The sequence below is a fragment of the Cydia splendana genome, chromosome 13 (genome assembly GCF_910591565.1).
Source record: "Cydia splendana chromosome 13, ilCydSple1.2, whole genome shotgun sequence".
Classification (NCBI taxonomy): domain Eukaryota; kingdom Metazoa; phylum Arthropoda; class Insecta; order Lepidoptera; family Tortricidae; genus Cydia; species Cydia splendana.
The window spans coordinates 6,972,676-6,997,899 of record NC_085972.1 but is presented as its reverse complement, the minus strand read 5'-3'; the positions used below and the strand labels follow the sequence as shown (position 1 = coordinate 6,997,899).

The 25,224-nt window shown below is 36.5% G+C and overlaps 2 protein-coding genes across 2 annotated transcripts in view; both read right to left on the bottom strand.

Moving 5' to 3' along the window:
- LOC134796491 (putative inorganic phosphate cotransporter) overlaps nt 1-13,011 on the bottom strand; it is a 38,770-nt gene extending 25,759 nt beyond the window's left edge. The window contains exons 1-3 of the mRNA XM_063768683.1: nt 12,876-13,011; nt 12,234-12,457; nt 11,410-11,519 (exon numbers count right to left, since the gene is read on the bottom strand). Coding sequence (XP_063624753.1) covers nt 11,410-11,519; nt 12,234-12,457; nt 12,876-13,011 — 470 coding nt within the window. The remainder of the gene's footprint in view (nt 1-11,409; nt 11,520-12,233; nt 12,458-12,875) is intronic.
- Nucleotides 13,012-15,578: 2,567 nt separating this feature from the next.
- LOC134795975 (putative inorganic phosphate cotransporter) lies at nt 15,579-24,578 on the bottom strand. Its single transcript, XM_063767869.1, has 10 exons — nt 24,402-24,578; nt 24,097-24,314; nt 22,402-22,587; nt 22,005-22,143; nt 19,169-19,392; nt 18,624-18,773; nt 18,131-18,263; nt 17,903-18,024; nt 16,228-16,350; nt 15,579-15,749 (listed from the first exon to the last, which is right to left on the bottom strand). The coding sequence occupies exons 1-10, from the start codon at nt 24,535-24,537 to the stop codon at nt 15,582-15,584; spliced, it is 1,599 nt and encodes a 532-aa protein (XP_063623939.1). The 5' UTR covers nt 24,538-24,578; the 3' UTR covers nt 15,579-15,581.
- Between the last annotated feature and the right edge of the window lie 646 nt (nt 24,579-25,224).

Sequence of the window (25,224 nt, the reverse complement as noted above, 5' to 3'; positions counted from 1 at the left end):
ATGGCTGTACCCCACTTACTCTTATATGCAGTCGAGAATCACTCTAGAAACAGTTTTATTTGAAAGTTAATGCTATGCAGTGCACGATGCAGTGGGTGTGGATTACTCGCCTGCCGTCTAAGATGCAGAAAAATTTCAATGAATGTAAATGTTCATATAAAACCTGATTTTCTTACTAATTCCCTATGCACCGTTAATATGCCGTCGAGTAGGTATCAGTCTAGAAATAGTGTGATTTGATAGTTTATGTTTGTAGGTTATGACAGTAGCTATCTGTCACATAGGTCGAAAATCCCTTGCTTGCCGTCCTTCATGCTAAAAATCTTTGAAAACTGCAAGTTTTCAGAATATTTAGGGTACTTTTCGCTTTTGTCTCCCCTTTTCACAAAGTTCACGGTCGAGTATCACTTAAAGCTCTCAGCAGTTCTTTGGCGTGATTATCTAGCTGTATAGGTCAGGTTTCAAAACTCTCTTGCTTGCCGTTCCAGCACTTGTAGCTCTCATCAGCCAATTAAGTAAGGAAATCTTAATTTTATAATTTTCTCTTAATTGACTAGTCTTATCGATCGAGTATCAACTTGCGATGCACAATCGTTTGTAGGTTATGACAGTAGCTATCTGTCACTTATATTGAAAATCCCTTGCTTGCCGTCCTTAATGCTAAAAATCTTTGAATACTGCAACTTTTCAGAATATTTTGGGTACATTTCGCTTTGGTATCCCCTTTTCACAAAGTTTACGGTCGAGTATCACTTAAAGCTCTCAGCAGTTCTTTAGCGTAATTATCTAGCTGTATAGGTCAGGTTTCAAAAATCTCTTGCTTGCCGTTTCAGCACTTGTAGCTCTCAGCAGCCAATTAACTAAGGAAATCTTAATTTTATAATTTTCTCTTAATTGACTAGTCTTATCGATCGAGTATCAACTTGCGATGCACAATCGTTTGTAGGTTATGACAGTAGCTATCGGCCACATAGGTCGAAAATCCCTTGCTTGCCGTCCTTCATGCTAAAACTCTTTGAAAACTGCAACTTTTTAGCATATTTTGGGTACATTTCGCTTTGGTATCCCCTTTTCACAATGTTTACGGTCGAATATCACTTAAAGCTCTCAGCAGTTCTTTAGCATGATTATCTAGCTGTATAGTTCAGGTTTCAAAAATCTCTTGCTTGCCGTTTCAGCACTTGTAGCTCTCAGCAGCCAATTAACTAAGGAAATCTTAATTTTATAATTTTCTGTTAGTCGACTAGTCTTATCGATCGAGTATCAACTTGCCATGCACAATTTTTCGTAGGTTATGACAGTAGCTATCTGCCACAGAGGTCAAAAATCTCTTGCTTGCCGTCCTTCATGCTAAAAATCTTTGAAAACTGCAACTATTCAGAATATTTAGGGTACATTTAGCTTTTGTCTCCCCTTTTCACAAAGGTTACGGTCGAGTATCACTTAAAGCTCTCAGCAGTTCGTTAGCGTGATTATCTAGCTGTATAGTTCAGGTTTCAAAAATCTCTTGCTTGCCGTTTCAGCACTTGTAGCTCCCATCAGCCAATTAAGTAAGAAAATCTTAATTTTATAATTTTCTGTTAATTGACTAGTCTTATCGATCGAGTATCAATTTGCGACGCACAATCGTTTGTAGGTTATGACAGTAGCTATCTGTGACATAGGTCGAAAATCCCTTGCTTGCCGTCCTTCATGCTAAAAATCTTTGAAAACTGCAACTTTTCAGAATATTTTGGGTACATTTCGCTTTGGTATCCCCTTTTCACAATGTTTACGGTCGAGTATCACTTAAAGCTCTCGGCAGTTCTTTAGCATGATTATCTAGCTATATAGTTCAGTTTTCAAAAATCTCTTGCTTGCCGTTTCAGCACTTGTAGCTCTCATCAGCCACTTAAGTAAGAAAATCTTAATTTTATAATTTTCTCTTAATTGACTAGTCTTATCGATCGAGTATCAACTTGCCATGCACAATTTTTCGTAGGTTATGACAGTAGCTATCTGCCACATAGGTCGAAAATCCCTTGCTTGCCGTCCTTCATGCTAAAAATCTTTGAAAACTGCAACTATTCAGAATATTTAGGGTACATTTAGCTTTTGTCTCCCCTTTTCACAAAGTTTACGGTCGAGTATCACTTAAAGCTCTCAGCAGTTCGTTAGCGTGATTATCTAGCTGTATAGTTCAGGTTTCAAAAATCTCTTGCTTGCCGTTTCAGCACTTGTAGCTCCCATCAGCCAATTAAGTAAGAAAATCTTAATTTTATAATTTTCTGTTAGTTGACTAGTCTTATCGATCGAGTATCAACTTGCGACGCACAATCGTTTTTAGGTTATGACAGTAGCTATCTGCCACATAGGTCGAAAATCCCTTGCTTGCCGTCCTTCATGCTAAAAATCTTTGAAAACTGCAACTTTTCAGAATATTTTGGGTACATTTCGCATTGGTATCACCTTTTCACAATGTTTACGGTCGAGTATCACTAAAAGCTCTCGGCAGTTCTTTAGCATGATTATCTAGCTATATAGTTCAGTTTTCAAAAATCTCTTGCTTGCCGTTTGAGCACTTGTAGCTCTCATCAGCCACTTAAGTAAGGAAATCTTAATTTTATAATTTTCTCTTAATTGACTAGTCTTATCGATCGAGTATCAACTTGCGATGCACAATCTTTTGCAGGTTATGACAGTAGCTATCTGTCACATAGGTCGAAAATCCCTTGCCTGCCGTCCTTCATGCTAAAAATCTGTGAATACTGCAACTTTTCAGAATATTTTGGGTACATTTCGCTTTGGTATCCCCTTTTCACAATGTTTACGGTCGAGTATCACTAAAAGCTCTCGGCAGTTCTTTAGCATGATTATCTAGCTATATAGTTCAGTTTTCAAAAATCTCTTGCTTGCCGTTTGAGCACTTGTAGCTCTCAGCAGCCAATTAAGTAAGGAAATCTTAATTTTATAATTTTCTCTTAATTGACTAGTCTTATCGATCGAGTATCAACTTGCGATGTACAATCGTTTGTAGGTTATGACAGTAGCTATCTGCCACATAGGTCGAAAATCCCTTGCTTGCCGTCCTTCATGCTAAAAATCTTTGAAAACTGCAACTTTTCAGCATATTTTGGGTACATTTCGCTTTGGTATCCCCTTTTCACAATGTTTACGGTCGAATATCACTTAAAGCTCTCAGCAGTTCTTTAGCATGATTATCTAGCTGTATAGTTCAGGTTTCAAAAATCTCTTGCTTGCCGTTTCAGCACTTGCAGCTCCCATCAGCCAATTAAGTAAGAAAATCTTAATTTTATAATTTTCTGTTAGTCGACTAGTCTTATCGATCGAGTATCAACTTGCCATGCACAATTTTTCGTAGGTTATGACAGTAGCTATCTGTCACAGAGGTCAAAAATCCCTTGCTTGCCGTCTTTCATGCTAAAAATCTTTAAAAACTGCAACTATTCAGAATATTTAGGGTACATTTAGCTTTTGTCTCCCCTTTTCACAAAGTTTACGGTCGAGTATCACTTAAAGCTCTCAGCAGTTCGTTAGCGTGATTATCTAGCTGTATAGTTCAGGTTTCAAAAATCTCTTGCTTGCCGTTTCAGCACTTGTAGCTCCCATCAGCCAATTAAGTAAGAAAATCTTAATTTTATAATTTTCTGTTAATTGACTAGTCTTATCGATCGAGTATCAACTTGCGACGCACAACCGTTTGTAGGTTATGACAGTAGCTATCTGTCACATAGGTCGAAAATCCCTTGCTTGCCGTCCTTCATGCTAAAAATCTTTGAAAACTGCAACTTTTCAGAATATTTTGGGTACATTTCGCTTTGGTATCCCCTTTTCACAATGTTTACGGTCGAATATCACTTAAAGCTCTCAGCAGTTCTTTAGCATGATTATCTAGCTGTATAGTTCAGGTTTCAAAAATCTCTTGCTTGCCGTTTCAGCACTTGCAGCTCCTATCAGCCAATTAAGTAAGAAAATCTTAATTTTATAATTTTCTGTTAGTTGACTAGTCTTATCGATCGAGTATCAACTTGCCATGGACAATTTTTCGTAGGTTATGACAGTAGCTATCTGCCACATAGGTCGAAAATCCCTTGCTTGCCGTCCTTCATGCTAAAAATCTTTGAATACTGCAACTTTTCAGAATATTTTGGGTACATTTCGCTTTGGTATCCCCTTTTCACAAAGTTTACGGTCGAGTATCACTTAAAGCTCTCAGCAGTTCTTTAGCGTAATTATCTAGCTGTATAGGTCAGGTTTCAAAAATCTCTTGCTTGCCGTTTCAGCACTTGTAGCTCTCAGCAGCCAATTAACTAAGGAAATCTTAATTTTATAATTTTCTCTTAATTGACTAGTCTTATCGATCGAGTATCAACTTGCGATGCACAATCGTTTGTAGGTTATGACAGTAGCTATCTGCCACATAGGTCGAAAATCCCTTGCTTGCCGTCCTTCATGCTAAAACTCTTTGAAAACTGCAACTTTTCAGCATATTTTGGGTACATTTCGCTTTGGTATCCCCTTTTCACAATGTTTACGGTCGAATATCACTTAAAGCTCTCAGCAGTTCTTTAGCATGATTATCTAGCTGTATAGTTCAGGTTTCAAAAATCTCTTGCTTGCCGTTTCAGCACTTGCAGCTCCCATCAGCCAATTAAGTAAGAAAATCTTAATTTTATAATTTTCTGTTAGTCGACTAGTCTTATCGATCGAGTATCAACTTGCCATGCACAATTTTTCGTAGGTTATGACAGTAGCTATCTGCCACAGAGGTCAAAAATCCCTTGCTTGCCGACCTTCATGCTAAAAATCTTTGAAAACTGCAACTATTCAGAATATTTAGGGTACATTTAGCTTTGGTATCCCCTTTTCACAATGTTTACGGTCGAATATCACTTAAAGCTCTCAGCAGTTCTTTAGCATGGTTATCTAGCTGTATAGTTCAGGTTTCAAAAATCTCTTGCTTGCCGTTTCAGCACTTGCAGCTCCCATCAGCCAATTAAGTAATAAAATCTTAATTTTATAATTTTCTCTTAATTGACTAGTCTTATCGATCGAGTATCAACTTGCGATGTACAATCGTTTGTAGGTTATGACAGTAGCTATCTGCGACATAGGTCGAAAATCCCTTGCTTGCCGTCCTTCATGCTAAAAATCTTTGAAAACTGTAACTTTTCAGCATATTTTGGGTACATTTCGATTTGGTGTCACCTTTTCACAATGTTTACGGTCGAGTATCACTAAAAGCTCTCGGCAGTTCTTTAGCATGATTATCTAGCTATATAGTTCAGTTTTCAAAAATCTCTTGCTTGCCGTTTGAGCACTTGTAGCTCTCATCAGCCACTTAAGTAAGAAAATCTTAATTTTATAATTTTCTGTTAATTGACTAGTCTTATCGATCGAGTATCAACTTGCGATGCACAATCTTTTGCAGGTTATGACAGTAGCTATCTGTCACATAGGTCGAAAATCCCTTGCTTGCCGTCCTTCATGCTAAAAATCTGTGAATACTGCAACTTTTCAGAATATTTTGGGTACATTTCGCTTTGGTATCCCCTTTTCACAATGTTTACGGTCGAGTATCACTAAAAGCTCTCGGCAGTTCTTTAGCATGATTATCTAGCTATATAGTTCAGTTTTCAAAAATCTCTTGCTTGCCGTTTGAGCACTTGTAGCTCTCAGCAGCCAATTAAGTAAGGAAATCTTAATTTTATAATTTTCTCTTAATTGACTAGTCTTATCGATCGAGTATCAACTTGCGATGTACAATCGTTTGTAGGTTATGACAGTAGCTATCTGCCACATAGGTCGAAAATCCCTTGCTTGCCGTCCTTCATGCTAAAAATCTTTGAAAACTGCAACTTTTCAGCATATTTTGGGTACATTTCGCTTTGGTATCCCCTTTTCACAATGTTTACGGTCGAATATCACTTAAAGCTCTCAGCAGTTCTTTAGCATGATTATCTAGCTGTATAGTTCAGGTTTCAAAAATCTCTTGCTTGCCGTTTCAGCACTTGCAGCTCCCATCAGCCAATTAAGTAAGAAAATCTTAATTTTATAATTTTCTGTTAGTCGACTAGTCTTATCGATCGAGTATCAACTTGCCATGCACAATTTTTCGTAGGTTATGACAGTAGCTATCTGTCACAGAGGTCAAAAATCCCTTGCTTGCCGTCTTTCATGCTAAAAATCTTTAAAAACTGCAACTATTCAGAATATTTAGGGTACATTTAGCTTTTGTCTCCCCTTTTCACAAAGTTTACGGTCGAGTATCACTTAAAGCTCTCAGCAGTTCGTTAGCGTGATTATCTAGCTGTATAGTTCAGGTTTCAAAAATCTCTTGCTTGCCGTTTCAGCACTTGTAGCTCCCATCAGCCAATTAAGTAAGAAAATCTTAATGTTATAATTTTCTGTTAATTGACTAGTCTTATCGATCGAGTATCAATTTGCGACGCACAATCGTTTGTAGGTTATGACAGTAGCTATCTGTCACATAGGTCGAAAATCCCTTGTTTGCCGTCCTTCATGCTAAAAAAACCTTTGAAAACTGCAACTTTTCAGAATATTTTGGGTACATTTCGCTTTGGTATCCCCTTTTCACAATGTTTACGGTCGAGTATCACTTAAAGCTCTCAGCAGTTCTTTAGCGTAATTATCTAGCTGTATAGGTCAGGTTTCAAAAATCTCTTGCTTGCCGTTTCAGTACTTGTAGCTCCCATCAGCCAATTAAGTAATAAAATCTTAATTTTATAATTTTCTGTTAGTTGACTAGTCTTATCGATCGAGTATCAACTTGCCATGCACAATTTTTCGTAGATTATGACAGTAGCTATCTGCCACATAAGTCGAAAATCCCTTGCTTGCCGTCCTTCATGCTAAAAATCTTTGAAAACTGCAACTTTTCAGCATATTTTGGGTACATTTCGCTTTGGTATCCCCTTTTCACAATGTTTACGGTCGAGTATCACTTAAAGCTCTCAGCAGTTCTTTAGCGTAATTATCTAGCTGTATAGGTCAGGTTTCAAAAATCTCTTGCTTGCCGTTTCAGTACTTGTAGCTCTCAGCAGCCAATTATGTAAGGAAATCTTAATTTTATAATTTTCTCTTAATTGACTAGTCTTATCGATCGAGTATCAACTTGCGATGCACAATCGTTTGTAGGTTATGACAGTAGCTATCTGCCACATAAGTCGAAAATCTCTTGCTTGCCGTCCTTCATGCTAAAAATCTTTGAAAACTGCAACTTTTCAGCATATTTTGGGTACATTTCGCTTTGGTATCCCCTTTTCACAATGTTTACGGTCGAGTATCACTTAAAGCTCTCAGCAGTTCTTTAGCGTAATTATCTAGCTGTATAGGTCAGGTTTCAAAAATCTCTTGCTTGCCGTTTCAGCACTTGTAGCTCTCAGCAGCCAATTATGTAAGGAAATCTTAATTTTATAATTTTCTCTTAATTGACTAGTCTTATCGATCGAGTATCAACTTGCGATGCACAATCGTTTGTAGGTTATGACAGTAGCTATCTGCCACATAGGTCGAAAATCCCTTGCTTGCCGTCCTTCATGCTAAAAATCTTTGAAAACTGCAACATTTCAGCATATTTTGGGTACATTTCGCTTTGGTATCCCCTTTTCACAATGTTTACGGTCGAATATCACTTAAAGCTCTCAGCAGTTCTTTAACATGATTATCTAGCTGTATAGTTCAGGTTTCAAAAATCTCTTGCTTGCCGTTTCAGCACTTGCAGCTCCCATCAGCCAATTAAGTAAGAAAATCTTAATTTTATAATTTTCTGTTAGTTGACTAGTCTTATCGATCGAGTATCAACTTGCCATGCACAATTTTTCGTAGGTTATGACAGTAGCTATCTGCCACATAGGTCGAAAATCCCTTGCTTGCCGTCCTTCATGCTAAAAATCTTTGAAAACTGCAACTATTCAGAATATTTAGGGTACATTTAGCTTTTGTCTCCCCTTTTCACAAAGTTTACGGTCGAGTATCACTTAAAGCTCTCAGCAGTTCGTTAGCGTGATTATCTAGCTGTATAGTTCAGGTTTCAAAAATCTCTTGCTTGCCGTTTCAGCACTTGTAGCTCCCATCAGCCAATTAAGTAAGAAAATCTTAATTTTATAATTTTCTGTTAATTGACTAGTCTTATCGATCGAGTATCAACTTGCGACGCACAATCGTTTGTAGGTTATGACAGTAGCTATCTGCCACATAGGTCGAAAATCCCTTGCTTGCCGTCCTTCATGCTAAAAATCTTTGAAAACTGCAACTTTTCAGAATATTTTGGGTACATTTCGCTTTGGTGTCACCTTTTCACAATGTTTACGGTCGAGTATCACTAAAAGCTCTCGGCAGTTCTTTAGCATGATTATCTAGCTATATAGTTCAGTTTTCAAAAATCTCTTGCTTGCCGTTTGAGCACTTGTAGCTCTCATCAGCCACTTAAGTAAGAAAATCTTAATTTTATAATTTTCTGTTAATTGACTAGTCTTATCGATCGAGTATCAACTTGCGATGCACAATCTTTTGCAGGTTATGACAGTAGCTATCTGTCACATAGGTCGAAAATCCCTTGCCTGCCGTCCTTCATGCTAAAAATCTGTGAATACTGCAACTTTTCAGAATATTTTGGGTACATTTCGCTTTGGTATCCCCTTTTCACAATGTTTACGGTCGAGTATCACTAAAAGCTCTCGGCAGTTCTTTAGCATGATTATCTAGCTATATAGTTCAGTTTTCAAAAATCTCTTGCTTGCCGTTTGAGCACTTGTAGCTCTCAGCAGCCAATTAAGTAAGGAAATCTTAATTTTATAATTTTCTCTTAATTGACTAGTCTTATCGATCGAGTATCAACTTGCGATGTACAATCGTTTGTAGGTTATGACAGTAGCTATCTGCCACATAGGTCGAAAATCCCTTGCTTGCCGTCCTTCATGCTAAAAATCTTTGAAAACTGCAACTTTTCAGCATATTTTGGGTACATTTCGCTTTGGTATCCCCTTTTCACAATGTTTACGGTCGAATATCACTTAAAGCTCTCAGCAGTTCTTTAGCATGATTATCTAGCTGTATAGTTCAGGTTTCAAAAATCTCTTGCTTGCCGTTTCAGCACTTGCAGCTCCCATCAGCCAATTAAGTAAGAAAATCTTAATTTTATAATTTTCTGTTAGTCGACTAGTCTTATCGATCGAGTATCAACTTGCCATGCACAATTTTTCGTAGGTTATGACAGTAGGTAGCTATCTGTCACAGAGGTCAAAAATCCCTTGCTTGCCGTCTTTCATGCTAAAAATCTTTAAAAACTGCAACTATTCAGAATATTTAGGGTACATTTAGCTTTTGTCTCCCCTTTTCACAAAGTTTACGGTCGAGTATCACTTAAAGCTCTCAGCAGTTCGTTAGCGTGATTATCTAGCTGTATAGTTCAGGTTTCAAAAATCTCTTGCTTGCCGTTTCAGCACTTGTAGCTCCCATCAGCCAATTAAGTAAGAAAATCTTAATGTTATAATTTTCTGTTAATTGACTAGTCTTATCGATCGAGTATCAATTTGCGACGCACAATCGTTTGTAGGTTATGACAGTAGCTATCTGTCACATAGGTCGAAAATCCCTTGCTTGCCGTCCTTCATGCTAAAAATCTTTGAAAACTGCAACTTTTCAGAATATTTTGGGTACATTTCGCTTTGGTATCCCCTTTTCACAATGTTTACGGTCGAGTATCACTTAAAGCTCTCAGCAGTTCTTTAGCGTAATTATCTAGCTGTATAGGTCAGGTTTCAAAAATCTCTTGCTTGCCGTTTCAGTACTTGTAGCTCTCAGCAGCCAATTATGTAAGGAAATCTTAATTTTATAATTTTCTCTTAATTGACTAGTCTTATCGATCGAGTATCAACTTGCGATGCACAATCGTTTGTAGGTTATGACAGTAGCTATCTGCCACATAAGTCGAAAATCCCTTGCTTGCCGTCCTTCATGCTAAAAATCTTTGAAAACTGCAACTTTTCAGCATATTTTGGGTACATTTCGCTTTGGTATCCCCTTTTCACAATGTTTACGGTCGAGTATCACTTAAAGCTCTCAGCAGTTCTTTAGCGTAATTATCTAGCTGTATAGGTCAGGTTTCAAAAATCTCTTGCTTGCCGTTTCAGCACTTGTAGCTCTCAGCAGCCAATTATGTAAGGAAATCTTAATTTTATAATTTTCTCTTAATTGACTAGTCTTATCGATCGAGTATCAACTTGCGATGCACAATCGTTTGTAGGTTATGACAGTAGCTATCTGCCACATAGGTCGAAAATCCCTTGCTTGCCGTCCTTCATGCTAAAAATCTTTGAAAACTGCAACTTTTCAGCATATTTTGGGTACATTTCGCTTTGGTATCCCCTTTTCACAATGTTTACGGTCGAATATCACTTAAAGCTCTCAGCAGTTCTTTAGCATGATTATCTAGCTGTATAGTTCAGGTTTCAAAAATCTCTTGCTTGCCGTTTCAGCACTTGCAGCTCCCATCAGCCAATTAAGTAAGAAAATCTTAATTTTATAATTTTCTGTTAGTTGACTAGTCTTATCGATCGAGTATCAACTTGCCATGCACAATTTTTCGTAGGTTATGACAGTAGCTATCTGCCACATAGGTCGAAAATCCCTTGCTTGCCGTCCTTCATGCTATAAATCTTTGAAAACTGCAACTATTCAGAATGTTTAGGGTACATTTAGCTTTTGTCTCCCCTTTTCACAAAGTTTACGGTCGAGTATCACTTAAAGCTCTCAGCAGTTCGTTAGCGTGATTATCTAGCGGTATAGTTCAGGTTTCAAAAATCTCTTGCTTGCCGTTTCAGCACTTGTAGCTCTCATCAGCCACTTAAGTAAGAAAATCTTAATTTTATAATTTTCTCTTAATTGACTAGTCTTATCGATTGAGTATCAACTTGCGATGCGCAATCTTTTGCAGGTTATGACAGTAGCTATCTGTCACATAGGTCGAAAATCCCTTGCCTGCCGTCCTTCATGCTAGAAATCTTTGAATACTGCAACTATTTAGTATATTTTGGGTTCAGTTTGTCTTGGTCTCCCCTTTTCTCCAAGTTTATGGTCGAGTATGACTTATAGATCCCAGCAGCTTTTTACCTTGGTTATCTAGCTTCATGGAACCTGTTTTAAAAACCTCTAGAGCTTGCTTGCCGTTTTACTAGGCGATATTACAGATAGCATGAGTTATTTGACGAAAATGTACATATTTTAGTTTTTCATCACTTGTAGTCTTGTTCGGTCTGTTTACTTTGTAATTACATGTATCAGGTGGTCTTCTACTGGTTTTCTATGACATTTTTTACATTAAAAATGTTGACTTCTTAATTTGGTTGGGTTATCGGCGGCTGCTAACTTTGGCTGCTAACTTCACACCGGTACCAATGAGCCAGTTGGCCCGCTGGTATCTGAAGAATCATGTATCCCCATGTAAACGCGGCCAACATGTAGTCCTGAGTCTTTTTATCCCATTGAAATGTTGGGTACTTGAAAACAATAGATTTACGACATAGATTATTTTAGCGACCCGTTAGGCGGGTTCTCTGTTAGCATTTGCTTTTTGTGCGCGGAAAATATGTGTTTTCGTCTAGGTTCGTAGAGCGTAGCTCGCGCTGACAGTGAATGTGTTAAAGAAAGAAAATAAGAAGAAACATAATTCAAGCTAAACGCTATATAAGAGTATCGTATAAATAAACATCGGTACAGTTAGCAGAAGTTGCTAAGCGGGCGAGCTATACAAAATTACTTTGATACACTCTTAGGGTCGGTTGCACCAAACCGTATGTCACCGTTTTAGCGTTCGTTAAATTTTGCTGTATGGAAAGTTTCCTAGTTGTCTGCTGATTGACGTTGATCAGTTTGTTAATTGTGGTTGATACAACTGGCCCTTATTCTCTTACACACAACCTCGCTCGCTTAGCAACTTCTGCTGCTGACTATATAGGTACATTACAATGGAAGAACACAAAATACCTAGGAAAAATCAATATTTCTAAAATTGACACAATGCAGAGGTATATAGTTTATTTATAAACTTTTCCCATTGTGATGTTTAAAAATACGCATGTATGATGTGTATTTTTTATGAAGTATTGCAATATAAATATAACTTTGCAGTAAGCAACTAGAGTGGATAGGTGCATACATATGCTCAAGTAAGTTCCTGTCATTACCAAAATATTAGCTTAGTAGGCACTTACGGGTTCATTATATAAAATTCCATTTAAAATTCCCACATTTCCCATCTCCATCTGATTATTGGCTTCAAGATTACTTGTTCCGTTACCATTAACAGTATCCTTACGTTTATCATGATGGCTCTTCACCATTGCCACCAGAGCTACTCCCATGCATGTCCTCATGCTGTAGGCTATCGTCAAACATATAAACAACAAGAATGTCTGCTGGTGTCGATAGCCGTATCCTATAATTTCCAGAAAAAAATATTACATGCGATAAAAATGCAATAAAACCAGCCTTAAGTATGACTCACGTTAAACCGGGCCGTGTCCGGGCCGGAGTTTCCGGGGCTTACTTTTCTATGACATGACAGGCGAACACGTGATGCTTTCCACAGAAAACGATGCGCCTGAAGCTCCGGCCCGGACGTGTCCGGGCCGTGGCCCAGTCTAACGTGAGTCATCCTTTCATTTGCGTATTTCATCATACAAAGGCATCCCTTTTGAAAGTATTATTATTAAACATTGAATTTGTATCCGATAAGAAAAATATCCTAATAAAATCTGACATTATCATTAGCACTTTTGGGCCTCATCAGACCATTACAGTTGTTTACCTTTCATATAAATATAATTTATCGTTTACGGTGTATTTCAACTTACCCATATATTTTGGTTCTTCGTATAAATTCATTTGAAACACAGTTTTCTCTATAACATCACTATTATTTTCTTCTGATGTTACTTTACCATAAGTAAATTTATCTGAGCAATTTTCGTTATTTTCTAAACTAGCCATTGCTATAAAGTTTTCATAAGAGGTACGTTTTCTTTCTTTTTTATGAAATTAAAGTAATGATAAAACTTTACAAAACTGATTTAGAAAGTCATTTTACATAGTAAAAGACCTCCACATAGTAAATCTTATTATAAGAATTTATTTGCTAAAAAATTTTGATCGGACGCTCAACGTACAATCGCTCTGAATGATGCAACTGTTCGTTATGTTATTGAGTTCGAAATCATAATAAAATTGTATTTAATATGTTAATATTCATAGCAACATTTACATATGTATAAATACAACAATAACCATAATTACAACTGTACAAATAAGGTTATGTGTGACAAATTCTCCCGCGGTAATCATCCGCTTAATACGGGTTATAACAACTTCACTTCAGCATATTTTTAATTTATTACAAGCTTTTATTTATTTTTAACTAACTTTTATAACGATAGGTCTCGGAACGTTTTCATTTTCATTTCAATAATAATATAAAAATAAATTCTAGCCTATATAGGAGTGTCCTACTGCTGGGCAAAGGCCTCCCCACTTTTCCGCCATTTGGTCCTATCCGATGCACACTCTTGCCACTCCTTACAAAATGTGTCAAAGTCGTCCCGCCATCTCCGGTTTGGTCTTCCTCTGCCCCGAGATCCATCCTGTGGGACCCAGTCTGTAGCTAGTTTGGTGCAGCGCGCCCTGCCCAGTCCCACTTTAGCTTCGCGGACTTCATGCCCACATCCACAATGCCGGTTTTGGAACGCAGTTCGGTGTTTCTAACACGGTTGGATCTACGAACACCCAGTATGCTGCGTTCCATTGCTCTTTGGCAAACTATGAGTCTGGACTTTTCAGATTCAGTTTCAGAACATGTTTAGGCGCCGTAGGTATATAGGTGTAGGTAGGTAGGTGTATAGGCACATGTCGACAAGTTTGCGCTTTAAGGAGAGTGGAAGGTTGCCCTTCATTAGCGTCTTCAAGGACCTGAAGCTCTTCCAGGCGTTTGCGGTTTACCAAACGTTATTGAATGATTGTCCTTGTTCATGATATACATATACATTTGGACAAAGCCAATCCCATCAAAAACATAAAAAGATGCAAGTCTCGCGACGCAATTCTTCTACTACAAAAAAGTTTTGAGATATAATGTGAAACCAAGTCGGTTATTTTAGTCAGTGCCAGGGGTTGTTAAAACCGTATCAAAATTAGATATCTTTAATTTTTGATACTTTATAGATCATTCAATAAAGTTTGATAAACCGCTGGTTGCCAAAGACAAAAGATATATTCCCAGAATGTTGCGAGAGGCCATTGAGATTAAGAAATATCCAAGCTTTAACAGAGAAGATGGCTTTTCTCTACCACCAGCTTGGAATCCAGTAGTATCTAAGGGTGGTATTCCACCTATCCATTTTCTATGTGCAATGTGTGTTGCGTTTTGCTTTTTGCTGAATAAAAGAGTGAGCTGCAATGACATTGGACAGGTGGAATACCACCCTAATAAAGAAACAAGCAAGACATAGGACTGTGAGACCATAGTGTTGAATGGTGCTGACATTTTAAGTGATGTTACTTAAAATAGTTGTAATGTATAACTTGACTTAAAATGTATAGTTTTTGTTTTGGTCCAATATTTCTGTAGGTGGGTAGTTTAGCGCAGTGTAATTTTGACAGAGGTGAATATATTTTCCTCAGTCACCCGTTGACAACGAACACTGTAAGGGAATTGAAGCGTCGGGATGTATTAAATTCATTGTACGCGATAGAATTCGTCTTAATAGTTTTATTTCATGTATGACTATAAAGGTCGACAATCATGTACATCTTATGTAGTATTTAGTAGTTACTGTCTGCCCGATTCGAACTTTAAGATACGTCTAGATACGAAATAAGTAGATTAGATAAGTCACTATCAAAAGTGACGTTTTTGTTTGAAGAAACGTCATATTTGACACTAACATATCTAATCTATATCGTATCTAGCCTCTAGCCGTAATATTTGACGTATCCCAAAGTTTGAATCGGGCCGTGTGTGCATTTCCTTAGTCTGGCGTTTAATTGGCTTGTACTAAATTGTTAATTGAGTTTATTGATAAGAAATACATACTTAACAAAGAAATTAAACCTTGAAATTAGGCCTCATAAAATCTAAAATGTTATTTTTTCTATGAATATTTCCCAAAATCGAAAAAATAATAATCAAGATTTTATTACGACAGTACGGTTACTATTAATCAGTGTCAACATTACCTATTACACTGTTATCTAAAAAGCATGTTCTTAAATCATAAATCATCCTAATCATCCCAATAGTTATCAGAAACTGCAAATCCGTTACCTATTTTAAGTACAATCTAAAAAAAGTAGTCACTTGTAACCCAACATGTTTTTTAACAATTATAACTAAGCGGACATATTCAAAAATAAATTATTGTGAACTCTCTGTCTCTCTCTCTCTCTCTCTCTTTCTCTCTCATTCTATTATCACACATTAATTATAATTTTAAATTTCACTGAATTAGAATTATTTTAACCTATAAAATGAAGATTTTTGCAAGAACGTATTACTCTTCTATGTATTTCTATAACATTGGTTTTTGCTCGTCATTTGCAATATTTCCTTTCGTATCTTCTTTGGGGGTATTCCATTCCTGTAGCTCGGCTGACCCAATAGCGACATATACTAGATCAGTAACAATATAAAACCCTGCCGCCACCAAAAATACTTTCCTCCATAGAAATTCACTCGTCTGAAATTCATAAAACATATGTTAATGCATGCTCTCGCGCATGGCAGGAGGCCTGTGCCCAGCAGTGGGACGTATATAGGCTGAATTATTTTTATTATATGTTAATTCTCAAAGTAAATCTTGTAATCTTAAGAACAAGGTTATGAAACATTAGTATGGCTTCATATAAACGAACTGACGAAAATCAAAATAACTTCTGTAAAATCAGGTAACTTTAGTGCACAACTTACATTATGGTCCAAGTTCAAGTTCCAGTAAAAAAATATACAAATATTATTCAAATTATAATGAGTAGGATCTAATATAGACAAAGCACTGGTATATCTAAGCAACTAAATAAACGTAACGAATACAAATCAAAAAGGCTCGTTGATAATCAATGTTAAAAACTGGACCTTAGTTGTATTATATAACTATAGTTACCTAATTTTACGGTTCTTAATTTCGCTGTGTCCTTAGCGTTTTTTTTTATACTTACAACGTCCTCGGCCAGTAAGAACCCTGCAACCACAGGAGCCAAGGATCCGACCAAGTTTGATACGGCGTTGCTAATACTCATCATTGTGCCAGCAAAGTTTGGAGCTAAGTCTATGTGGTTTACCTGACAAGAAAAACCAAGATGCTATTAAATTTATATGACTAGACAAGAGACATGAAACTAACCACATGTGATTAATATTTTAATAGGCTTGTAAAGCAGGTCTCTTGGACTATGTTTCACTTCAACAGGCAGGCAGGAACTTCGAGTCGACAATGGGCGAGAGGTCGCACAGGACCGAGGAAAGTGGCGCTCGGCTCGATTCGAAAAATGAATTAGATTTCTACTAGACTTCAACAAGTTACGATACGGATAATTTAAAGATATTTGTAAGATAGATATGTCAAAAGACTTCAACAAGTTACGATAATTTCCAGACAACCCAAATTCACAAAGGAGTTGGGATAATGTTTACTGTGATTTAACTTACAATACTCTCCTAAACAACTGTACAGGTCCAGACCGCGCGAGGCTTTTGGCGGTCGGAGCCCGGGAAGCCGGTTACTGGCTACATGCCCATCCTTCGCCCAATACTGGTACTTTCTTGGATCCGGCCTCCCTTAGACTGGCGACTGGTTTGCGACTCGGGGTTTCGGTGTGTACGCCACACATATGCTCTTGTGGCACGGACGTGGACCGACTGGGACACCACGGATTATCTTGTCAAAAAAGTGCAGGCCGTTTTTCGAGACATGCGTCGCTTAATGACATAGTCCGTCGGTCTCTTGCCACCATCAATGTGCCTGCTCTTCTTGAGCCGACTGGCATTATCAGAGATGATGGCAAGAGGCCCGATGGGGTGTCCTTAGTTCCTTGGAGCTTGGGACGGATGTTGGTGTGGGATGCTACCTGCGTAGACACACTGGCACCGTCCCACCTCCAACGGACTACTGTAAAAGCGGGCGGAGCGGCGGAAAGCGCCGAAATTCTAAAACGTAAGAAATATAAGAGCCTCGGTAGAGAGTACCATTTTGTACCATTTGGTGTTGAAACTCTAGGTCCATGGGGTCCCAGCGCGCATAAGTTGTTTGCAGAAATCGCGAAGCGTCTGGTTGACGTAACTGGTGACCGAAGAGCTGGCGGCTACCTCGCACAACGTATCAGCATTGCGATACAGCGAGGAAATGCCGCCAGCATCCTTGGTACAATGCCTCAAGGGCCTATTTTAGATTTAAGCTAGTTATTAATTTCGTTTAGTAGTACCACTGTATATATATTGTATGTAAATAAATGTTTTCACGATACGGATAATTTAAAGATATTTGTAACATAGATATGTCAAATTTGACGTTTCCGCGATTCTGGAGGTCCCCTTGAACGATTTCGACAAGTTATGACTTAGATATCCAAGTCACATCTAGTCGATATCTAATGTAGATCTAGTTGATCGTCTCAAGATCTTGTGATTATCTCGAAATCCGAATGGGCCTGGCTGTCTTGCGTCGGAGGCCAAGTCTCATTTTGGGTCGGAGCCAGCAGAGTAAGTAAGAAAGTAAGTGTAAAGGAGGTCATCGTGGCGAATTTAGATTTCATACACATTTTTTTCAGATAGGTACTTATTCTAGTCAGAGAAACAAATGTTCCCTTCGTGTAGAGCAATTAAAGAAGAACTTACATGCCAGCCCAAATGAGCTGCAATCTTGAAAGCGCACGTTAGGACTAGAATAGTTTCTACGACAACAATGTCCTTCTTAACGTATGCTAACGAGATCAGCCCCACCGCCGCTGGTATGCAACCTGAAAATTCAAAATTTTGGGTATCACCGCTGGAAACGAATAGGCATTTTATATTATCAAATATAGTCAAGATGGAAGTATAGTTTAAACAAGACATTAGACTCACCTAACGAATGCGCCAACTTTCTAGTATTGGTTACACTTAACCACTTTTTCACAATTAGCATATCGGTAAACCAACTGAAAAAGAAATTGGTAAACCACATAACCAAGAAAGGTAATGCTGTTAGAAGGCCATTCTGAAAACAATAAATTCATTAAGATTATTGATGTTCTAGCTACTTGTAATCATTTTTAGCCAGAAATATTTATTTATATTTTATTTTTTTTATTTCTTCTCAAGGACTACAGAGAAATGAAAATTAAGTACACACCAATATAAGACAATTTAAAAACGTTACCTTGTCAAAATAATAATTTCGTGGGCTTGGCTATCGTGTACTTACCTAGTGAAGTAAGAATAGAATTCCCCCAAAAACAGAGCTATGCTCTCTGTTTTTGGGGGAATTACAACTCAAAGTGAATTTTAGGTTTATTATAATTACTAACTTTTTACTAAGTTTGTATGATAAATATATGTATGTGGCTAATCAACTTACAGCTTTTATATTGACCCTCATTACTTTGTCCATAAAAGCGGGGACCTCCGTGTACAACGTCAACTGACCCCAGGTCTGTCCGATATGGGCTACTACGATAGCGTACAGCGCCTTGCAGCGAAGCAGCTTCTTCCATGGGACTTTAAGGTGCTGCGGAAAACAAAAATATTTATCATGACATTAATTTTGTAAAATTAATCAGTTTAAATCCGAAAACTTACAAAACTTAAATCTCGCCAAAAAATATTTTAAGCAACCATAGCTCGACATTATTTAAATCGATTTTAGAGTCTGTTCGGAAAGAGAAGAGTCGTGGAATGTATTCGGCCCCATACATTCCACGACTCTTCTCATTCAGCACAGACTTGCTTATAACCACGTTGCCGTTGATGGTCATTGAGCCATCCTCGCTTTGCTAAACAGTAAAAAATTAACACTTAATAATTTAAAAACGTACTTTTTGTCCCATTTTTAGAGGGGATAGAACAATTTAAGAGAGTAACGAAAAAAATAGATTCATGAACATAAATCTAAGTTAACTTTACTTTTCCTCTGCTCCCAGTTTGTCCTAAAGCCTCTTCGATGTACCGCCTCTCAGCAACAGATATTCGTGGGTGCTGTGCCGGAGAATCAGCTCCAAAGAACCACAGAACGGCCCCGACGGACAGTGAAAGAAACCCATAGAAACGGAAAATCCCGGGCCATCCTAGTGGCGAAGCTGCGATAAAACCTGTTATTGGTAGCCCTAAGACTGTCCCTAAAGCTTGACCTGAAATTACAATCATTTTTACTTTTTTTTAAACCGTTAAATATAAGCCTTAACAAAATTTCAGAATTGAGTATTGTTTATATACTACTTTTTATATACCTTATTTATTCGTTCCAAAAATTTTGTTTTATTTAAATCATTAATCATTATTGACATCTATTTAAGTATTTGGCTCCAGTTGGTAGAGCGATTTTCATTTCGAGTCTAAATAACCAAGCTAACTCTGCGTGAATTTGCAACAGGGCGGTGAGAAATTGTCATCATTGTTGTCAAATGTCTGTCGAAAATATGTCGTTTACTATGACATTTCCGCACTTTGTTCTGTAAAAGTCGGTGCACAGTTAGCTAATACGGACTCTATCTATTTATCTACTCTTAATCCTGGTCCTTTTCGTTGAATACAAGACGATACGGCGTTACTTTTTTTCTTTTACATGGGCTAAAACTTCTACTACTTACTTAAAAAGAAATCAGTTATTATTTTTAAACCTAATTTGTGTGCGACATTAAAATTTTCTTTAAAAAAATTATCGATAGGAAGAAGATAAATTCCAAAAAATAAGCGATAGGAAGGTGTCATTTTTGATGGGCTTTTAAAGGGCTACAAATATAATGACCACCAAAAAATACTTTGGTACCCTAAATAAAAAAATCATGCTTACCAAAAAAAATTACTGAACACCAAAAAAATAAGACCTAAAAATACAAAAGTACCACCATTTTAATTACGACTGCACTTCAAATTGTATTCAAATACCAAATATATTGAATGATCACCAAAAATCATTAATGATCACCAAATCTTGAAGACCAAATTAATGCGATATTTTCACCTAAATAAACCACTATGATTACCAAAAAATGTATACATATTACCAAATAAAGTAAACTGATGCCAAAAATACTAGCCCCTCTCGCTCAACCCCCCGTACCCCGCACCGCATACCTACCTTACCTAATCTACTTTTCTAGTAGCATTTCGTTATGCTACTAGAAAAGTAAGTCAAACTGCTATCAGTTAAGTGGGTTAGGTTAGCACTGCGACCCTTACATAACGAAATGGTACTAGAAAAGTAGGTCAGGTTAGGTTTGAACTGCGACCTTTACAGAAACGAAATGCTACTATAAAAGTGGGTTAGGTTAGGTTAGAACTGCGATCCTCACAGAACCGAAATGCTACTAAAAAAGTGGGCTAGGTTAAGTTTCAACTGCTACCCATACAGATACGAAATGCTACTAGAAAAGTGGGTTAGGTTAGGTCTGAACTGCGACCCATACAGAAACGAAATGCCAATAGAAAAGTGGGTTAGGTTTGCTATGACTCCAAAATAATCATTCTTCTAAAAACGAAATGCTACTAGAAAAGTGGGTTAGGTTAGGTTTGAACTGCGCCCCATACAGAACCAAACTGCTATCAGAAAAGTGGGTTAGGTTAGGTTTGAACTGCGACCCTTACAGAAACCAAATGCTACTAGAAAAATGGGTTAGGTTAGGTTTGAACTGCGACCCTTACAGAAAAGAAATGCTACTAGAAAAGTGGGTTAGGTTAGGTTTGAACTGCGACCCTTACAGAAACTAAATGCTACTAGAAAAGTGGGATAGGTTAGGTTTGAAATGCGACCCTTACAGAAAAGAAATGCTACTAGAAAAGTGGGTTAGGTTAGGTTTGAACTGCGACCCTTGCAGAAAAGAAATGCTACTAGAAAAGTGGGTTAGGTTAGGTTTGAACTGTGACCCTTACAGAAAAGAAATGCTACTAGAAAAGTGGGTTAGGTTAGGTTTGAACTGCGACCCTTACAGAAAAAAAATGCTACTAGAAAAGTGGGCTAGGTTAGGTTTGAACTGCGACCCACACAGAAACGAAATGCTACTAGAAAAGTGGGTTACGTTAGGTTTGAACTGCGAACCTTGCAGAAAAGAAATGCTACTAGAAAAGTGGGTTAGGTTAGGTTTGAACTGCGACCCTTACAGAAACGAAATGCTACTAGAAAAGTGGGTTAGGTTAGGTTAGAACTGCGACTGTAACAGAAATAAAATGCTACTAGAAAAAGGTGGCGAAGTGGATTAATTAATTTAATAGGATAACGATAATTATATTAAATATTTGCACATTTTTAATTAAAATGTGGTTAAAATTTTGGTGGTCATTTACTATTTTTGGGTTTACAATGATTATTTTAGAGTCATTTGCTTTAATATGATATCAAGATTTAAAAATTTGGTTATAATTTTACATTAAAATGGAGTTCTAATTTTGGTGGTCATTTACTATTTTTGGGTTTACATTTTACAATGATTATTTTGGTGTCATTTTCTTTAATAGGATAGCAAGATGTAAAAATTTGGTTATCATTTCACATTAAAATGGGGTTTGAAATTTGGTAATCATTTAGTATTTTTGGGTTAATAATGATTAGTTTGGTGTCATTTCCTTTAAAAGGATAGTAAAGTGTAATAAAATTGGTAATCATTTCACATTAAAATGGTGTTATAATTTTGGTGATCATTCATTATTTTAGGGTGGTAAAATAGATTTTTTTGGTATTAAATTTTACTAAATCTGGTGATCAGTTAAATAGCAGCCCTTTTAAAGTGAGTACAAAAAATATTACCTCCATATGCAAACGCCGACAACCTGCCGCGTTCCTCCAAAGGCGCCCATTTCCCAAATGCCGTGTGCATGCCTGGTATGAAACAAGACTGACTTAGGCCTTGGATCATTCGTAAAATCACGACGAATACCCAACTTCCCTAAAAAATATTAATACTTATGCTGTTTAAAATATATAATTTTACGTTTCGGGTTAATGCAGACTGCAAAAAGTTTTTACTACAATAATTGTAAGGATGGTGTTAAGCAAAAATGTGTTAAACCCACATTCATTTTGCAATAAGATATCAACCCAAACATTTGACGATTAAAGTTGACATGTTATTGGAAAATGAATGCGAGTTAACACATTTTCTGATACAAATGTCCAGGATAGGTAAGCAAATTTTTTCACTCACATAAAACGCCGCCCATGGAGTGCAAAATGATACCACCCCATTTATTACCAGCGCACCGGTAAGAAGATACCTGGTACCATACCGGTGAGCTATTTGACCTGCTGGTATCTGTAAAATCATGTATCCCCACGAGAATGCAGCTAACATGTAGTCCTGAGTTGTTTTGTTCCATCGAAATGTTGGGTACTGCAATGAAATAACAAGCAAACAAAAATAGCTAAATCATTTAATATCAGACGACGCTATCTTTTCTTTTCTATTGTAGTTTCACAGTGCCTTGGTTTTATACTGTAATTCTGTGTTACTTATTTGATCTATAAATAAATAAATAATATAAGGTGCGTTGGGGTAAGTCCGCCGTAAATCCGAATCACGAGTGATCTCACTCATCACTCAAAAATATCAAAAATTTTGCATATTTGGCAAAGTTTTTTTTAAACGAAATTATAAAATATATAATTATTATTAAATTATTCTATAATTAAATTTAACTATATTCATCCATATTTTTCCGGAACTACAACAAGCCAACATTGATAATGGCGTTTAAATCCTTTGTTTAGTTTGTAAATAATAAGATATAATACAATCACGATAAATTTATTTAATGATTGGATGCTACTGTTTCCTTAACTTAATATATCTGAGGACTTAACCAAGATGACAATCGTTTGCCCCGTAGCGAACTAAACGCTAATGTCTCTCTGTCGCACTTTTATGGACGAGTGATAGAGAGACATTACCGTTTCGTTGGCATATGGAAGGTAAAGGTAAGGAAAAGAATCTCCATGTATCAAAACGTGTACGTCAAAAAACCTTAAACAGGTAGCGCCACAATACCTAGAACATTTGATAAAACATTTCAAATCATGGACAGCGCACTTCACCCCGTCAATAACGCTACTCTTCTCAGCTACTCTAGCGCTACTCTAGAGAGATTTGGAACTATTATTTTACAGCTGGCTGGCTGGACACTGACAACTGTTTTACAATAAGAGATTTCACTCCTTTTACTCTATACTCCATGATTTGGCATCTTGGTTAGGCCCTCTGATATGTTGAAGCTGACCTTGAAACACTGGAAATCTTGAAGTTTGTTTGCACACGTGTTAATCAATACCTAGTCACAGTAATTACAGAAATTGGGAACGAATGAGCGTCGCACTTAAAAAAATGTTAAGTACCTAATAATTTGTCGCTGCATGTAAGTCCTGTTAAATAGTGATTGGCAGTATTCATACTTACAATAATACTTTATACAACTAATAGACTTTAATACCTACTTGATGAAATATAAGTAGACTGAAACATTGAAGTAACTCAACATTATTCAGTTACTACAAACGGTATTTATAAAAAAATATTAATTTACTAATGCAAATCTGTGAAATAAATATAAAGGCTTTATATTTGAACTCCTTATTAAAAATTATTTAGCAATATTATTGTTGAGTCATGTAGGTAACGTTATTTAAAAGGTGAAAAGATGGCCATAAAATAATGATTTTATTAAAAAAACTTTATCTGTATTTTGCAAATTTTAAATGCACAATTTAAAGTATTTAGATTTAACTACATGGCTACTTTACCTAATTATATTTGGTAAATTATTACAGTTATGAGTTACTATAAAATAATATAACTATTTAAGTTTATAAACCATAAAATAAAAAATAATAAAAATTAGGTACTTACTGGTTCAGTAAACAAAATTCCATTTAAAAGTCCAACACTTCCGATCTCCGTTTGATTATTTTCTGGGATATCAATTGTAGAATTAGATATATCTGAATTTGAATCATGGTGGCTATGCACCATAGCCACCAGAGCTACCCCCATGCAAGTTCGCATGCTGTAAGCTACCATCAGACAGACGAACAGAAGGGCAGCCTGCTGATGCCGGCAGCCGTATCCTAAACAATCGTAATTTGACATCACACTTTACAATATTTACATAAGATCTGTTTTAAATACATGAAACTTTCAAAATTTTAACCCACCTATTTGTTTCGGTTTGTCGCATAAAGTTATTTGAGCTTCATTTTTCTCCACAACATCACGGCTTTTCCTTTCAGCGTCTATTTCACTATGAAGTAAGTCTTTTTGATATTTTTTTCCATTTTCCAAATTAGACATTATACACTCACAAAATGTTACAGTACAAGTTAGTACCTAGACATTTACCTAACTGTTAGTATTTCCTTAGTCAGGCGTATAATATATATGTTTTCTTATCATAACAAATATTGTGACGTTCCTTTATAAATATCTTGTCGTGGTTTTGTTTATTTAAACTTCTGTTTGAGTTCATTGGTAAGGAATACAAAGATTTAAAAATGAATGTCTTAGGAAAAAGCAAAAATAAATGCTCAAAAATTATTTATTTTCCCTACTAATACTTCTCCAAAATAAAATAAAGCAAGAGTTTTTTCGAGTTTCTTAATAAGATTAATTTTAGCACTGTTGGTTTTTATTATCTGTGTCAACATTAACTCTTGTTACACTCTTATCTCAAAAGCTTATAACTTAAATTATAAATCATCATAATAATGTGTACTGTGCCATAAATAATTTTTATTCATATCCGCTACGTAAATTAAACAGATTTATTAAGTATTGCACGAGTTGTGAAATCATGAGCACATTAAAATAAAATGGAAATGTTTTTGAGGCTATAAGCCTAAAGGCTATTTTTTGTGCACTGAGTATTTTGCTATCTTAAGTCACATAAATTATATACAATAATCAAAACATGTCAAATTATATGATGAGAAACCCGAAGTCCGTAGTCTCCGTTCGTATTTCTGTCCGTCCGCGGCTTTA

What these genes read in the sequence shown, in the direction of transcription:
- LOC134795975 (XM_063767869.1), bottom strand. Translation starts at nt 24,537, where the DNA reads ATGTCTAATTTGGAAAATGGAAAAAAATATCAAAAAGACTTACTTCAT. An exon ending in CGACAAACCGAAACAAATAG is followed by an intron (nt 24,315 to 24,401) that starts GTGGGTTAAAAT and finishes ACGATTGTTTAG; the next exon opens with GATACGGCTGCCGGCATCAG. An exon ending in TCTTACTGGCCGAGGACGTT is followed by an intron (nt 15,750 to 16,227) that starts GTAAGTATAAAA and finishes TATGAATTTCAG; the next exon opens with ACGAGTGAATTTCTATGGAG.